We start from the raw sequence: 16141 nt of genomic DNA on the forward strand, positions 1-16141 counted from the left end.
GCAGTGGCATGTCCCCATCTCCGGCTCCTACATGTAAGGCCAGCCAGGGGGCTTTGCACACTTCCCCTGCCCCAAGTGCCAGCTCCGCAGCTCCCATTGGCCAGGAACCATGGCCAATGGGCATTGCGGGGGCGGTGCCTGCGAACAGGGTAGCATGCACCTCCACATAAGAGCTGGAGCAGGGACATGCCGCTGCTTCCAGGAGCCTCCTGAGGTAAGCACCGTCTGGAGCCCTCTCCTGCACCCCAAATCCCTCATCCCTGGCCCCATACCAGAGACCACACCCCCAGCCGGAGCCCCCTCCGCACCTGAACCCCTCATTTCTGGCCCCACCCCGGAACATGCACTCCCACCCCACCTGTCAGTGCAGGTGGGGCCAGATGGACATGGGGGTTGCCAGGATGTTTGGCTCCAGCTCATGGGCTCTGTGCCCACCCCTTAATCCTGGGAGCTTGTTCTCCTGGAAACTGGAGCCTCCCTGCTCTCGCTGAAGGTCGCTGCTCCCCTGGCAGTGGAGCTCTTCATGGCTACAGCTCCGGGGTCAGTGTCAGCTGCACACTGGGCAGGCCACGAGGCGCCCGTCCTGCGGAGGGGAGAGCAGGCTGCCTGGGATCCTGCCATCTGTAGGGGGGATTTGGGGCAGTGTAGGACCCACGGGGTAGCCAGGAATGAGATCTTTGCTGGGCTGAGCTGGCCCTGGAGCTGGGAGGTTCTGGACCCGGTTCCCTGTCCCTAGCACCTGGCAGGGCCTCACGCTACTCCTGGGATTGACCCCAAAGGGCCCTTTCCCGGGTGAGGGGCTGGAACACGGCCAGCTGGGTGCAGAGCAGCGTGTGCGTCACCAGCTGGCTTTGCTGCATCTCCAGCCGGCACAGCCAGCACTTGCTGTGGGAGACTAGCTAATCTCGGGGCCTTGGCAGACACACCAGCAGGTAGAACATTGCTCCTAGATCAGCGGCTCCACCTGCTCTCTCCCCTCGTCCTTGCACCCCCACTGCCCTGCTTGCCCCCGCTCCACACAGGATGCAGGGCCAGGCTGAGTGGGTGGGAAGAGCCAGTCCCAGGCCCCCCTGGCCAGAATGTGTGTGTGAGGGGGTGGGAGAGCATTTTGCTGCAGGGCCTGGGAGGAGAGACGGGGACAGGCAGGGGAATGGGTTGGCCATGGCTCATGGGTTGCAAAGAGGTGAGATTAGCAAGCGAACCACCCCCCCTTCCTGGTGCCTCTGCCCCATCCCCTGCCCACCAGGTGTCCAGGGAGCATGGGGACATGGATGCCAATCTCCTCAGGCTGACTCAGGACAGGCTTCTGCAGCACCTCGCTGGTGTCGGGTGCTGGGCCAGCAGGAGCCATGAGATCTAGGCTGGCAGGAGCTGGAGGGGGCTGAGAGGCACTCCTGGAGGTGGGGATGGTGGAGCCTGGGCCAGTGAGGGTTCAGAGAACGTGCTACCCTGGGATTCCCAGGCAGTCTTGGTACCTTCTTCTGTCTGCACTTGGTGCCCTGATCTCCTGGTGTGATGCTGGCAGCCCAGCGCCAGCTCATGCCACGGTCCCCATGTCTCAGTGGGACTCCAAGTATGTAGCTGGGATCAGTCCAGCTCAGCTGGGTGTTCGTATTGTTACAGTAGAGTGATAAGGGCGTGTTTGGTGTTTGTACTATTGAACGCTGGTGAGTGGCTGCAGCACTAATGCTCACTTCTAGCAGCTGGCTCCCATGTCGTAAGGGAAAACTTGAGTGTTTGCATTGTGAGAACACCAGAACGGCCAGATTGGGTCAGACCAAAGGTCCCTCTAGCACAATGTCCTGGCTTCTGCCAATGCCAGGCAGGGAATCACCGAGTGATCCATCCCCTGTCGTCCACTCCCAGCTTCTGGCAGACAGAGGCCAGGGACACCATCCCTGCCCAGCCTGGCTAATAGCCACTGATGGACCTGTGACGTTGCACCCCAGATGTTTTATGGAAATATGCTTATGAGTGTGACTATGATATAACTGGAATATGCTGTATGCAAAAGGGCTCTTGTAAGGTATCATAACAAAGGTTATAACCTACTGAATATGTTCCTCCTCTTTGTATACATGTATCATTTTTGTATCTCAAGCTAGAAATCTGAAGTATCACCTGATCCTGGAATCAGTCTTAAATCTGGTACTTTTCCATTTAGCGGGGGGACCCAGAGAGACAAAGGATCCCCGCCTTGGGCCAAAGCTATAGCAGGGGGTGGAGCAGGACAGAGGGGCGGCCAGGCAGGAGGCAGCTCCCGCTGACCACCCGAGATGCTGCTGGAACTAACAAGGACGGTACCGGGGGAAAGGATTGGGCCCAGACCAGGTAGGAGTCTAGTCTGTGAAAGAAGCTTATTGGAACATCTCTGAGGGTGAGATTTTACCTGTAATCAGTTTCTTAATGTATTCGGCTTAGACTTGCACGTTTTGTTTTATTTTGCTTGGTGACTTACTTTGTTCTGTCTGTTATTACTTGAAACCACTTAAATCCTACTTTTTATACTTAATAAAATCACTTTTGTTTATTAATAAACCCAGAGTAAGTGGTTAATACCTGGGGGAGCAAACAGCCGGGCATCTCTCTCTATCAGTGGTATAGAGGGCGGACAATTCATGAGTTTACCCTGTATAAGCTTTATACAGAGTAAAACGGATTTATTGAGGGTTTGGATCCCATTGGGAGCTGGGTGTTTGGGTGCTGGAGGCAGGAAACCTGCACAGCTGTTTTCACTTAAAGCCTGCAGCTTTGGGGATGTGGCCCAGACCCTGGGTCGGGTTGCAGCAGGCTGGCGTGTCTGGCTCCACAAGGCAGGGTTCTGGAGTCCCAAGCTGGCAGGGGAAACAGGATCAGAGGTAATCTCAGCACATCAGGTGACAGTCCCAAGGGGGTCTCTGTGACCGAACCTGTCACAGGACCTATGCTCCATGAACATATCTAATCCTTTTTTGAATCCTGTTATAGTCTTGGCCTTCACAACATCCTCTGGCAAGGAGTTCCACAGGTTGACTGTGTTGTGTGAAGAAATACTTCCTTTTATTTGTTTTAAACCTGCTGCTTATTCATTTCATTGGGTGACCCCTAGTTCTTGTGTTATGAGAATGAGTAAATAACACGTCCTTATTCACTTTCTCCACACCAGTCATGATTTTATAGAACTCTCTCATATCCCCCCTTAGTCGCCTCTTTTCCAAGCTGAAAAGTTCCAGTCTTATTAATCTCTCCTCAAACGGCAGCCATTCCACACCCCTCATCATTTTTGTTGCCCTTTTCTGAACTTTTTCCAGTTCCAACATATCTTTTTTTGAGATGGGGCGACCACATCTGCACGCAGTATCCAAGATGTGGGCGCACCATGGATTTATATAGAGACAATATGGTATTTTCTGTCTCTTTTATCTATCCCTTTCTTAATGATTCCCAACATCCTGTTCGCTTTTTTGACTGCTGCTTTGACTTGGCAGCTTCATACAGCCGGTTTGGGGGTCTGCGTGACAGCCTAGTCCACAATGTAACTACCTTCACAGTTAGAACATTTCTCCTAAATCTCCCCTGCTGCAGACTAAGCCCATCACTTCCTGGCCTACCTTCCGTGGACATGGAGAACAATTGATCCCCGTCCTCTTTAGAACAGGCCTTCACAGATTAGAAGACTGGTGTTAGATCCCCCCGTCTTCTTTTCTCGGCTAAACATGCCGAGTTTTTTTTAAACCTCTCCTCACAGGTCGGGTTTGTTGCTCTCCTCTGGACTCTCTCCAACATGTCCACATCTTTCCTGAAGTGTGGGGTCCAGAACTGGAGACGGTGCTCCAGCTGTGGCCTCACCGCTGCTGAGTAGAGTGGGACGTTACCTCCCGTGTTTTATCTACGACACTCCTGACTATACACCCCAGAATGACATTAGCATTTTTTGCAACTGCACCACATTTTTGACTCTCATTCAGTCCGTGATCCACTCTAATCACCAGGTCTTTTCCAGCAGTACAAGCACCTAGCCAGCTATTCCCCACTGTGTAGTGTATGTTTGAGTTTTCCTTCCTAAGTGAAATACTTTGCACTTGTCTATAGTGAATTTCACCGTGGTGAATTCAGATCTGTTCTCTAATTTGTCAAGGTTGTTTTTAATCCGAATCCTGTCCTCCAGCTGCTTGTAACCCCCCAGCCTGGTGTCATCTGCAGATTGTGTAAGCACATTCACCACTCCATTCTCCAAGTCCCTCATGGAAATGCTGTATAGAACTGGACCCGGGACTCACCCTGTGGGACCCCAGTAGACACGTCCTCCCAGTTTGACAGTGAAGCATTGGTTTGATTTTGGTCTTTCAACCAGTTGTTCACCCAACTTCATAGTGACTTCATCTCGACCACGTTTCCCTAGTTTGCTGATGAGGATGTCAGGTGGGATCGCGTCAAGTGTTACTGAAAGGTTACATGGTCACCGGACCTCTCCTGCACAGCCAGGGCCCACCCCGGGTATGCTGGCTGCTGAGGCCTGCAGATCTGCACCGCTAGCTGGAGCGCTGGGTGTCACTTTGCACTGTCACTGAGCCGGACCCCAGATGCGGTGGGGGGTGTCCTGGAGGGGCCAGTTCCTTGGGCATGTAGGTGGGACAGTGTTAGGCTGTGTGGGTGGCTGTGTGGCTGAACTGCAGCTGCGTGTCCTGGCTACCCACAGATTGTGTCTTGGTGCTATGCCCCCAGCTTTGGAACAGTCTCTTGGGGGAGCCCCTTTGATGGGTCAGACCCCCTGGGGGGTCTCACGCTGCCTTCAGGGTCCGCCACACATTCTCACCACCGGAGACAACCTCTGGGGCTCCAGCCCTCCTGCTTCACAGCGGGAGCTCTGCCCAGCGAGTCCAACTGCGACAGCCCAGCAGAGACTCACCCACTCTGCAGGGACTAAGCACCTCGCCCAGCGGCTGCAGGGGGACACGCTGTGAAAACCGTCGGGTTTATAGTCACCTGGACACGCCTAGGGAGGCCTTCGGGCAGCACAGAGAAATGAAGGTCCGTGCTGGTCAGCCCACAGCACTTCACCAGCCCCGCTGCCGTGAAGCCCAGTTCAGGCTCCGTCTCTCCCTGCTGCCTTCCTTAGTTCCTGGGTGAAAAGCCAAGGCCTTAGTTCCCCCCTCACACCTTCCAGTCCTTTGTTGTGGGGCTTCTCCACGGTCCCTGCCTCCTGCTGAGCGGTGGGGAAATCCTCTTCCCTCTGGGTCCTTGGTTGCTAGGTGTCAATATCCCAGTGACTGGGCTTTCCATGTGTTCTGGAATTTTCCATTGATATGGGTCAGCCCCAGCCAATCCTTTTTAATGACCCCGGTCAGCTCAGTCAGCTCGGTGACACCTCTCCCCACATCTCTTAGCCTGCCCAGCGAGCACACTCAATCCTCCCACAGGTGGGTAGCCATGCAAAGCATAAGGGAAACTGAGGCACACATAGGACTCATAAAAATATCACAAAAAATTCCAACTCGTCACAGCCCATGATGACCCTCTTCCCCCAATACTGCACCTGCACCTCTGGGCCCCCTGAAATCAGTGGGGCTCCTTCCCAGGAGAAAGGCAGCAAGATGGAGCCCAGAGCTGGGGCTTCCCGCTCTGTGCTCCATGCTGGGATAGTCCTCCCAGTAGCCTACCACGTTCTGGGCTTCCCTGCTGCCATGTGGCACCGCACCGGGGGGAGGGGTTTGCCCCCACCCAGCACTTCTCTTCCACAGTCAGGAGGGCTTGGGCCACTGGGGACGTCCTAGGTCAGGCCACGTAGGCATCACTCAGCCCTTCCAAGCATTTGACAGCAGCTCGAAGAGAAACGCCTCTGCTAGCCCTTCTGGGCGACGGCTGCCATGGGGCAGGTGAACTGCCTGCGCGGGCAGCCGCCGAAGGCTTTCCCATGGAGCAGGGTCCGGCCCCAAGCCCTCCGCGAGGGACCAGGGACCAGGCAGGAGGCTCGCTAGCTGGGTTATAAACCCTTCCCGCAGTAGCCAGGGGAGGAGAGCGTCAAAGCAGGCAGGGCTCACACAAGGCCGGGGGCGAGCTGCGGGCCCAGGGAGTGCAGAATTGGGCTAGCGAAGTCCCACGGGTTCCCTCTGCTGCCCAGCCGCAGTGACGACACGGCTCTGCTGTCACAAACCCACAGGAACGCTGCTCCAGCCAGGGGCCGGATGCTCAGCTGGTTTATTCAGCACAGCTCCAGTGGGGCAGCCAAGGGAATGACGCTGATTTAACCCAGCTGTGGAGCTGGGGCCTGGAGCCAAGCCAGCTGGGACTCAGGCCAGGTGAGTGCAGGGGAGCAGGCTGGGGCCTGCAGCTCCCAGAGCTCTGCTCCAGCGGCCAGCGCAGGGGGTGCAGTGACATGCAGCTGACGGGGGCCTGCAGTTCCCAGAGCTCTGCTCCAGCGGCCAGCACAGGGGGTGCAGGGTGAGCAGTGACATGCAGCTGACGGGGGCCTGCAGCTCCCAGAGCTCTGCTCCAGCGGCCAGCGCAGGGGGTGCAGTGACATGCAGCTGACGGGGGCCTGCAGCTCCCAGAGCTCTGCTCCAGCGGCCAGCGCAGGGGGTGCAGGGTGAGCAGTGACATGCAGCTGACGGGGGCCTGCAGTTCCCAGAGCTCTGCTCCAGCGGCCAGCGCAGGGGGTGCAGTGACATGCAGCTGACGGGGGCCTGCAGGAACAGCTGTTGAATTGCCAAAGGAGGAGGATGGAATCGGTAGGAAATGCATTTTATTTAAGGCTTCCTAGAACTCGGGTGTTACAACCAGTTCACAAAGGAGGGGCTGGCAGGGCAGCAGCTGTGCCTGAGAGCAGAACAAGCGCTTCGACTGGCTGTTTTGTGTCGCACTGCCCAGTGCCTGGGGGAGTGTGTCTAATCAGTGGTGAAAGAAAACTGCAGGCTCATGAGTTTATTGAGAAGTGGCAAAGGTTGCATCCAGCGGTGTCAGCCCTGCTGAGCAGGGTAATTGCAATTCCTAATCCCCCGCCCCATTTGGGTGGCTTAGTGCAAAGCATTGTTTGACCAATACTACTATTGTAACGGTTCTTGCACAACAGCCTGTGGGAGCAGCAGCTAGATTTGTTGCTGGCAATGTGGGGTGGATTCAGGCATAGTGGGTAAGTCATGGGCCCTCTCCTGGGACAGTGGCTGGCCTGGCCCATGTGACTCCTGCTTTGTGTTCTGAAGAAATACCAGGACATTGGCCCAGGAGGCCTCGCTGTCTGCACAGAGCAGGGCAGGGCATCCCCGTGGGCGGTGCTAGAGAAGGGTCCCCTGGACTGTTCCACGAGGGGGCTCGGCAGCCCCAGATTCACAGAGCGCAGGGCAAAGGGACCAGCGATCCCCCAGGCTGCTCCTGAGGACAGCACGGGCCAGAGACCTGCCACAGGAGCAGCCTGTGATGGAGCCTCCAGCACACTCCTTGGGAAATCGTTCCAAGGCTACTTCCCCTCCACACCTCATTTGCCTTTCTGGTTTACATCATGTTCCTAAAGGTCCCGCCTCAGGGCTTCCGCTGATCCCTGCAGCAGCCAGGGCAGGATTCTCCTGTGCACCCCAGTATATTCTGGGGGGGTGTTTGGTTTCTAACTTTCTTTCCTCTGAATGGGGCCTGATCTACTGACTGCATGGAGCAGCGGAGACGGCCATGCCAGGAGATGGGCTATGGGACAGGAAGGCCCACAGCTCAGGGGTAGCCGCGAGCACTCTTCCCCCAGGTGCTGGGCTGGCTGGTGCTTGGTCAGCTGCTCAGGGTCAGGAAGGGATTTTCCCTGGGTCAGCTTGGCAGTGACCCTGGGGGGGGGGTTTTCACCTCCCTGCTGCGTGTGGGTGGGGGTCGCTTGACAGGATTATCTGGGCATATTCAATTGTTTCCCTGCCACTGCAGGTGCCTTGGGTGTTGGTGCCCTGCAGTCCTGCCTGTTCTCTGCCCGTGGCACATAACAGCCCAGTCTCCCGTGGGCTGTAATATGTTGGGCTCATTTTGGGTGGGGGGCTAGCGTGCGGTGCTGGTGGCCAGTGCTATACAGGAGGTCAGGCTAGTGATCAAATGGCCTCTTCTGGCCTTAACCTCTCTGACTCTCTGGGGCCACACGATCCCTTTAGCACAAACAAACCTGGAGGGAGCCAAGAGCTGCCAATTTCTGCCACTTTTACTGAGCTTCTCGTGATATTTGGTGCTTCTCTGTAAGGCCCAGCTCCTGGAGTCCTGGGATTATGGGAGAATTTCAGCTTCCATTAAAAAGATGAGTAGGGTTTTTAGCCTCTCCGGTTGGCAGCAGGAGCCACAGCTCACGTGGCCTGCTTTGGGCAAGTTCCTGGCACCCTGGTGACCATGGGCTGAGGGGGCTGCCTGACGAGAAGCAGATGTTTGGGCACATCGTAGGGGTGAGTGGGGTTACTCTGACTCCTACCTCGGTCCTGGCCACGCCGCCCACCTCGGTGAGCACGGATTGCAGCTCTGGTGAGCTACTGCAGTTCAGCTGGTCTGTGCACCGGGGCACGTCCGGCTCCCCCACGCTGGCCTGGGACTCTGCTCTGCGCTGGCAGCGGGTGGCCCTACGTGGGCTCTGGGGTAGATACTCTGGCTGCATGGTGTGGTTACACCTCGCAAGGAAGATGCAACAGGGTTACAGCCAAGAGTCAAACCAATGCAACTAACTGCAGTGAAATGGGCACTAATCTTCCCTGGCCTAAGTCCCAGCTCAGCTGCACAGAGAGCCCCTAACCCCTGCACACCCATTGCTTCCCGGGCCTCGGCTATTAACAGCTTTCACTCCATCCAAACTGCTGGTTGGTGACTTTCCCATAAATCCCTTTCTGCTCCCAGTGCAGGTTTGCCGGGCCAGCCCCACTCAGTCCCTCGGCAGCCCTGCACTGCGTGACCCATGAGCCCCTTGCACAGCTCCTCCCAGTACCACCTCTGCTCTCCTCCCCAGCCCCACCCCACCCCACCCGCTGGCACACGGTGCCACGGCGCAGGACCGACTCTGGCTTCCTAGGTGCTGACGGCCCCCGTGGTCGCTCTCGTCTCCGTAAAGAAGCTCTTGAGCAGCATCACTTGGCTGAGGCTGACCACGAGGAGGAGGACGGTCTCCCCCACAGACCAGTAGGAGACGTGGTGGTTCAGCTCTTCAGCCCGGATCCGGTCCTGAGCCTCCCGCAGCCGGTAATGAGTCTGGGAGTCAATCACTGTATTTAAAGCTTCGTGAATGGTGACACAAGCAGATTCCATCTGGGGAAACAAACACACCTGCATCACTGCACACAGCTGGGCCCGGCTGGGACAATCCACACATCTGCGGCTAGTTGCTCTGTTTTGATGAGGGAGTAAAATACCATCCTCCCATGTCCGAGAGCGGCAGAGGGTTCTCTCTGGCTAAAGACGGTTCTACTCTACATGCAGGCCCGAGGGTTCAGAAGTGGTCTCTGATTTTGGGTGTCCAACGTGAGGTCGCTGGGGCCTGCTTTTGGAGGTGCCTAGCACCCAGAGCTTTCCAGCTGGAGTCAGTGGGAGCTGCAGGTGCTGATCAACCCAGCTGTGTGGGGCTGAGAACTGGAGGTACCCCAAAGCCAAAGCCACTCTTGATAATACAGGGGGTGTGTGTGTGTGTGCATGGCTCACAATGGCTCTCTCTCTCTTTGGAGATAAGCCCAAGCCAACACATGGACCCACAGACCTCGCCCCCCGCCCCCAGCTCAGGGAAGGTTCTGCTCTGGATCTGAATTGTGTGGGTTGGGCCGGCCTGTCCTTTACCTGAGACTCCGGTACATTCCCTTTGTCTAAGCCAGCTGCATTTTTCCCCTCTGCTGGAACAGGCGTTGCGTTACCCTGCACCACACAGTGCCGTTACCCTGCGGCTGGAAGTTCTGCTTTTAGCTGAGAGCTAAAGTGAGCACACCAGGGCCCGACCGTTTCTTTCTCAACCCTGGCCACGCGTTATCGGCATCTAACCTCAGAAGCTCTGTGCTGCTCTACCACGAGAGAGTTACAAAACTGCCCCACTCCTATGCAATGGACGGACGCGCGCGGGAACCCGACTGACCTGTGTCATGGCGGTGACCCTGTGGTTCATGTCCGGGAGAATCGGGGGCTCGTCTCCAACTTGAAAGTCAAAGTAGACAGTTTTGTGTGAAAAAGTGGAGAACTCGTTGCTGAAGCAAAACGTGTAGACGCCTGCGACTTCGGCTCGATGGGAAAAGCTGTCGTACTGCTTCTTAGCTTCTTTGTAAAGGGTCTTGCCATTGGGATCTTCCACGTAGCAGTCCACATCGTAATGCCCCCCTGTAATCACCTATGGAGACAAAGCACGTCTGTCACGGACTTCCCCAGAAACCCAGTAATAGCGCCCAATATTTCATCACCTGTACGGGCCTGTCTCCAGAGCACTCCAAGCAGAGGATGGCACTGCCTGGATCTCCCGCAGGCCACGTGGCCCCTGGCTTTGCATCCTGCCTTTCGGGACAAAAGCTATTTGCAAACCTGTCCCCATAGGGTGTTGGAGCTGGCCCTGGAGCCTGACTGACAGGATCGCCCTGAAGCTGGGGGAGATTTTGTAGCTTTCAGAAATATTCCAATAGCCCTTGTCTGGCCTGGCGGCTCTGAGCTCTCCAGAGGGATCCCGACTCCATTTACACAGCGCTCGCTTCAGATAAAGGCTGGGGCGGTAATTAAAGCATGGCCCGGCCCAGGGAGCCTTTCTCTATCCGGCATTTCAGCGAACCGGGATCTCTGGCCACTGCTCCCGGCCCGGGGAGCTCGGTTCTGCTCCGCTCCGCACGGATCGGGCTGCCCCACAGGGGCCAGTCTGATCTCTGGCACCCCCGGGCGCAGTTCAGCGGGGCGCTGGCTTTGTTCCCTTCCCAGGCCGCTGGCAGGAGCCCGGGACCGGCAGGGAGGACCCGGGGCCGCCCCAGCGCAGGTACCGGCGGGGACGGTCCCAGCGGCCGGGGCTGGGCCGGCGCTGAGCTGCTCTCCCTGGTGCTGCAGGCTCCGGCCCCGGTCCCCGCCCCAGGAGGGAGGCGCCAGCCGGGCCGTGGCTGGGGCTTCTCCGCAGCGGAGCCCGGTCCCTCCCCCAGCTCCGACCGCGGCTCCCCCGGGGCGCTCCCGCCGGCAGCCGGGCCGCGGTGCAGCCGCTAGACCCGCCGGGTTCGGCGCCTCGCACGGGCTGGCGGGGCCCCCTCGATCCGGGCCGGGCCGAGCGGGGAGACCCCGAACCCCCCCCAGAGCCGGACCGAGAGGGGGGAACCGGCAGCCCCCCCCGAGCCGGGCCGGGCCAAGCGGGGGGGACCCCGAACCCCCCCACACCGATCCGGGCCGGGCCGAGCGGGGGGACCCCGAACCCCCCCCCAGAGCCGGACCGAGCGGGGGGAACCGGCAGCCCCCCCGAGCCGGTCGGGTCCGGGCCAAGCGGGGGGACCCCGAAACCTGCCGAGCCGGGCCGAGCGGGGGGGACCCCGAACCCCCCACACCGATCCGGGCCGGGCCGAGCGGGGCGGACCCCGAACTCCCCCCGCAGCCGAGCTGGGCCGAGCGGGGCGGACCCCGAACCCCCCCAGCCGAGCTGGGCCGAGCGGGGGGAACCGGCAGCCCCCCCCCGAGCCGGGCCGGTCCGGGCCAAGCGGGGGGACCCCGAACTCCCCCCACACCGATCCGGGCCGAACTGGGGGGACCCCGAGCCCCCCCACCTCTGGATCCGATCCGAGCGGGGGACCCCCCCCGTACCTGGAAATCCAGCGTGAACTTGAGGCCGCGCTGCAGCGGCTCGTGGAAGCACCGCCGGGCGCTGTCGGGCAGCTCGAAGGTGAGCTCGGCGCCCCCGGCCCGGCCCGCCTGCAGCAGGCAGAGCAGCCAGCACAGCGCCCGGCCGCCCATCCCCGCCGCCTCCGGCCTGGGACGTGGCAGCGCAGCCGGGCGGAGAGCGGCGCTTCCGGGCCCCCAGCGCGCAGCCGTGCGCCCTCGGGGGGGCCGGGAGCGGGGGGGGGGGGACAGCGGCGCCCAGCGGCCGCCGAGGGGGGTGCGCGGGGGGCCCGGCCCGGGCAGGGGTCCTGGCAGGGGCAGCGCGGGGGGCCTGCCCCAGTGATGGACTGTGGGAGAGTGAAACCCGGGGAATCACCCAACCTGCCCCCCCCCCCGTACACCCTCTGGAGGCAGCGGGGTCGGATCACTCCCCGACCCCCTGGGAAATCCAGTGGGAATGTCCCTGGCACCTGCTGAGGAACCCTCCACTTCCCAGCAGGGCCGATCCCTGCCTGGCACCGCTCCAGCCCCAAGGGCCCCCACCGGAAAAGTGTCCCCCTCTGCCTGGAATTGCTCCTGCCCCGCTGGGGCAAAGGGGGGGACCCCGCACCCCCCCACCTCTGGATCCTGCCGCTGAAAGGGAGCCTCCCCGGCCACGTTCTCCCAGGGGCTGGGCTGCAAACTGCCAGCTGCAGCGTGGCAGGGCCGGGCACGGGCACACCGTGCTGGGTCCTGTGCAGCCAGGCCAGGGCAGGGCACTGCAGCAGATGGGAGCGGCCAGAGGAGTGAATGGGCCTCCCTGGCCTGGAGGGCTCCCCCGGGGGGGGGGGGGGGAAGGAAGGGGTGAGGTGGGGGCAGGAATTCCCGAGCAGCCAGAGTGCTGGCGTGGCTGTGCCCTGGGAGGGGAACGGGTGAGAGTTGGTAGCTGGCCCAGGTGGCCCATGGCGTCTTCGGGCGAAAGGAACCATCTGCTCGGTGTGAACACTCATCGCGGGGGCGGACATAAGCTGAGGAGACAGGCCAGCGCCCTCAGCCAGCGCTTTAGGAAGGGGACGTCTCCACCCCCTCCCTGGGGCTGCAGGCCTGAGCCAAGCGCCGGGGAAGCCACAGGAAAGACTCCCATCCACTTGGCTTTGGATTAGGCCTTCGGGCTGGTGGGCCGGCCCCAGGCGGCTGCGATGGGCAGCATCCCACCTGCCTTGGCCCTTCCCCAGGCGCTGTGGGAAAGGCGGGGGGTTTGCTGAGCCTGCGTGGCTCGGTGGGCTGGGTCCCAGGGGGACGGGGGGGAGGGGAGAGCCCCCTTGTTGGGCAGGAAGTGGCCCTGGGGACTGGGCAGGGGGTGCTTGTCCTCGGGCGTCAGCACTGAGCCAATGCGCCAGCGTGGTGCTAGGGGGCGCTGTCCTGTCGTGGCTCCCATGTCATTTTGCAGCCAACTCTAGATGGAAGCACCACGGTGTAAAACCAGAGATCGGGCCACCTGTGGTCAGCAGTGGTCCCCTGGAGAGGAAGCGTTAGGAGTATTAGTCCTGATGCTCTAGCCAAATTACAGTGTGGACAATACACTCTGAGAGCAGAATTTGGCCCTGGGTTACTCTAAATCCCACCTGAGGTTTCAGTTCAGTACAAAATTCTCCTTTGCAGCCTTGGGACCTTAACTTCCCAGCTGTCCTACAGGATGAGTTCCACTGAATAACACTGAGCTGATTTCCTGTGTGTGTGTGTGTGGGGGGAAGATGCCCTCCACCCACCAGTGGCTAACTGGCCCTACAGGCACGGTTCATTTATAAACTCGGGGAAAGAGTGTTGTAGTTCAGAGGAATATTACACTGTTTATTAATATGACAAGGTAATAAAGTCTAAACTGTCACACAGTATCTTCCAACATCTCTGCACACGTGACCGCACACTTTAAAATGTGAACAGACAATATTACAATATGTTATGCTAAAGGGGAACGTGTCCTATTTCCAATCCCAATGGGCATTACATAGGAAGCTCAAAGCATATCACCTGCATTCTGCAGGGCACCATTGTCCTAAATCAGTTGCGAAGGGCATTCACTGTCAGAAAAAAAAAAGATATTGGAATATCTAGGAATGAACAGAAGTGGCGAACTATAGGCTTTAAATCCACAGTCTAAAGTATATTTCAACAGACACTTCATTACACCAGGGAAAATATGTCTAAAGTTCTATAGAGAAGACATTTGACTTACAGTAGGTATAAACCTTCAGGCTCTAAATGTAAGCTCGCCTTTGATCTGATCAGCTTATTGAAATCTAAAATGCACTTTGAAAGAAGGTTCTTGGGCAATTTAAACCACAGATCAAGGCTCCTTTGGGCAGGAACCTTGCAAGGTTTTGCAACGGTCCAGAGAACAGCTAGTGCAGTGGGGAAGGTATGAGCATCACCGGGGAGCTGCACGAGGGGATTAAATGAAACACGTCATTTGGCTGGTCTGGGTGAGGACACACGACATAGCGCCCAAGGTCGCAGTGAGCTGCGTGCCAGGTACCGCTGTGCTGGGCTGGCAGCGGGAGTCAGGATATTGAGGAGTTCATGACGGTAACTCCTCGCTAAACGTTGTAGTTATGTTCCTGAAAAATGCGACTTTAAGCAAAACAATGTTAAACTAATCCAATTTCCCCATAAGAATTAATGTAAAGGGGGGGGGTTAGGTTCCAGGGATTTTTTTTCACCAGACAAAAAACTATATATGAGATAGATATACACACAGTATATGTTTTAAACAAACAATTTAATACTGTTCACAGCTATGACGATTGTGAAGCTTGGTTGAGGTGGTGAAGTCAGAGGGTGGAAGAGGGAGGGATATTTCCCAGGGAATGCCTTGCTGCTAAATGATGAACTAGCACTCAGCTGAGCCCTCAAGGGTTTACACATTGTTGTTAATGTAGCCTCTCATCAAGGCAGCACGAACAGGAGGGAGGGGAGACAGCCTAGCAGACAGAGACAGACACGCCTTGTGTGCGGGAGAGAGAGAGAGATGCACACTGCCCCTTTAAGGAAGCTGACCCACTCTTAAGTGGATTCTCTTTTTAAGTGGATCAGGAAGTGAGACAGCACCTGCTGCCCCAGGCTCTCTTTGTCTCTCTCCATCCGTGTCCCCTCCCTGCTTTATATGAAGAAGGGGTAAGCGGGGTGCAGGAGCGGGGGGGAGGGGGACACCCTGACATTAGTCCCCCCCTCTCCCTCCCACACAGCAAGCAGGGGGCTCGGGGAGCAGGAGTAGCACATGGCAGTGGGGGGAGGGACAGCTGAACTGCAGGCAATTGCTAACCTGCTGGGCGGCTGCAGCAGGGGGATCTTCGGGGAGCAGGGAGCTGATAGATAGGGAGGCTGCCGTTCCACCCTGGATCCAGCCCCCACCGGCTAGCTCCAACGGCTGCTCTTCCTGCAAGCAATGGACAAAGCAGGCGGCTGACGGAGCATTGCACAACTTTAAATGATCGTGTTCCCTAATTGATCAGCAACGGAACAATGTTAACTGGGACGACTTTAAGTGAGGAGCTACTGTATCTAAGCCTGTGGCCATTCTCCTGAGTGGGGGTAAACTGGTGACACGTGTTTGAGGGAGATGAACCATCCAAACCATCAAGCCCAGGATTAGAATGAGTTTTCGGGCTGCGTTTCCTCTCCAGCAGAGGTTCTGGTTGGGTGGGTTTAGCTGAGGTCAGTAACAGCTTCAGCACCTACAGGCCAAACCAATCCACTCGCCCACCCATCCCATATCCACCCACTAGCAGATGGGGAGAAACGCTTCCGGGAGCTGGGAAGGCAGAGCACTGAGATGGGGTTACCTGCCCCCGGCCTTGCTGTCCTGACATTGCAGCTGCCAGCTGGGATTTCTTTCGGCCCCCCTGTAACGGGATGGCAGCAGAGTGGGGGCCCAGCCGGCTGCATACGGCTATGTGCCCATGTTCACTTGCTCAAGGTCAGGGCTAGGACTGGGCTGCGCGAACAGCTCTCTGGGGCACTCCTTTTGGAGGGGTCCCCCTGCAGCCGTACCGCTGCAGCTCCAGCCCCGCTCGGCACTAGCTCGGGTCTGTCCCTGCTACCTCCCAGCACAGCTTTTGGGCTGGCCCTAGGAAGATCCCAGCCTCAGCTTCGGGTACAGGGAAGGTAACTGCCAATCCGATGTGACACCAGCCCCAGCCCCCACTCTGGGAGCGGATGGGGGGTGGCTAGATCAGTAAAACGTCCTGGTCCTTGGCTGCAGGTGAAGAATGCACAGTGCAGCTCAGAGGGGTGAGGGTGTTGGCTTCAAGGCATCTTTACACTCCCCCAGGCCTAGACTGGCCTTGAACAGGCTGGTCCCACAGCATGAGTTGGAGCAGCCTGAAGGCTGCTCCAATTTGTGGCCCTTCCAGTGGTCCCCAGGGACTGTTGT

At 58.3% G+C, this 16141-nt stretch overlaps 1 protein-coding gene across 1 annotated transcript; it reads right to left on the reverse strand.

Annotated features, from left to right (window-relative positions):
- Positions 1-6615: 6615 nt before the first annotated feature.
- TMED3 (transmembrane p24 trafficking protein 3) lies at positions 6616-11900 on the reverse strand. The gene is made up of 3 exons (XM_044981172.1): positions 11716-11900; positions 10037-10285; positions 6616-9225 (listed from the first exon to the last, which is right to left on the reverse strand). Exons 1-3 carry the CDS (start codon positions 11863-11865, stop codon positions 8989-8991), a joined length of 636 nt encoding a protein of 211 aa, XP_044837107.1. The 5' UTR covers positions 11866-11900; the 3' UTR covers positions 6616-8988.
- Positions 11901-16141: the final 4241 nt, after the last annotated feature.

This window comes from Mauremys mutica, chromosome 11 (assembly GCF_020497125.1).
Source record: "Mauremys mutica isolate MM-2020 ecotype Southern chromosome 11, ASM2049712v1, whole genome shotgun sequence".
Lineage (NCBI taxonomy): Eukaryota > Metazoa > Chordata > Testudines > Geoemydidae > Mauremys > Mauremys mutica.

Excerpts from the sequence above, each read along its gene's own strand:
- TMED3 (XM_044981172.1), bottom strand. The coding sequence starts at position 11,865 with ATGGGCGGCCGGGCGCTGTGCTGGCTGCTCTGCCTGCTGCAGGCGGGC. Across the intron at positions 10,286-11,715 it reads AGTTCACGCTGGATTTCCAG|GTGATTACAGGGGGGCATTA; the intron begins GTACGGGGGGGG and ends TTGTCTCCATAG. Across the intron at positions 9,226-10,036 it reads GGGTCACCGCCATGACACAG|ATGGAATCTGCTTGTGTCAC; the intron begins GTCAGTCGGGTT and ends TTGTTTCCCCAG.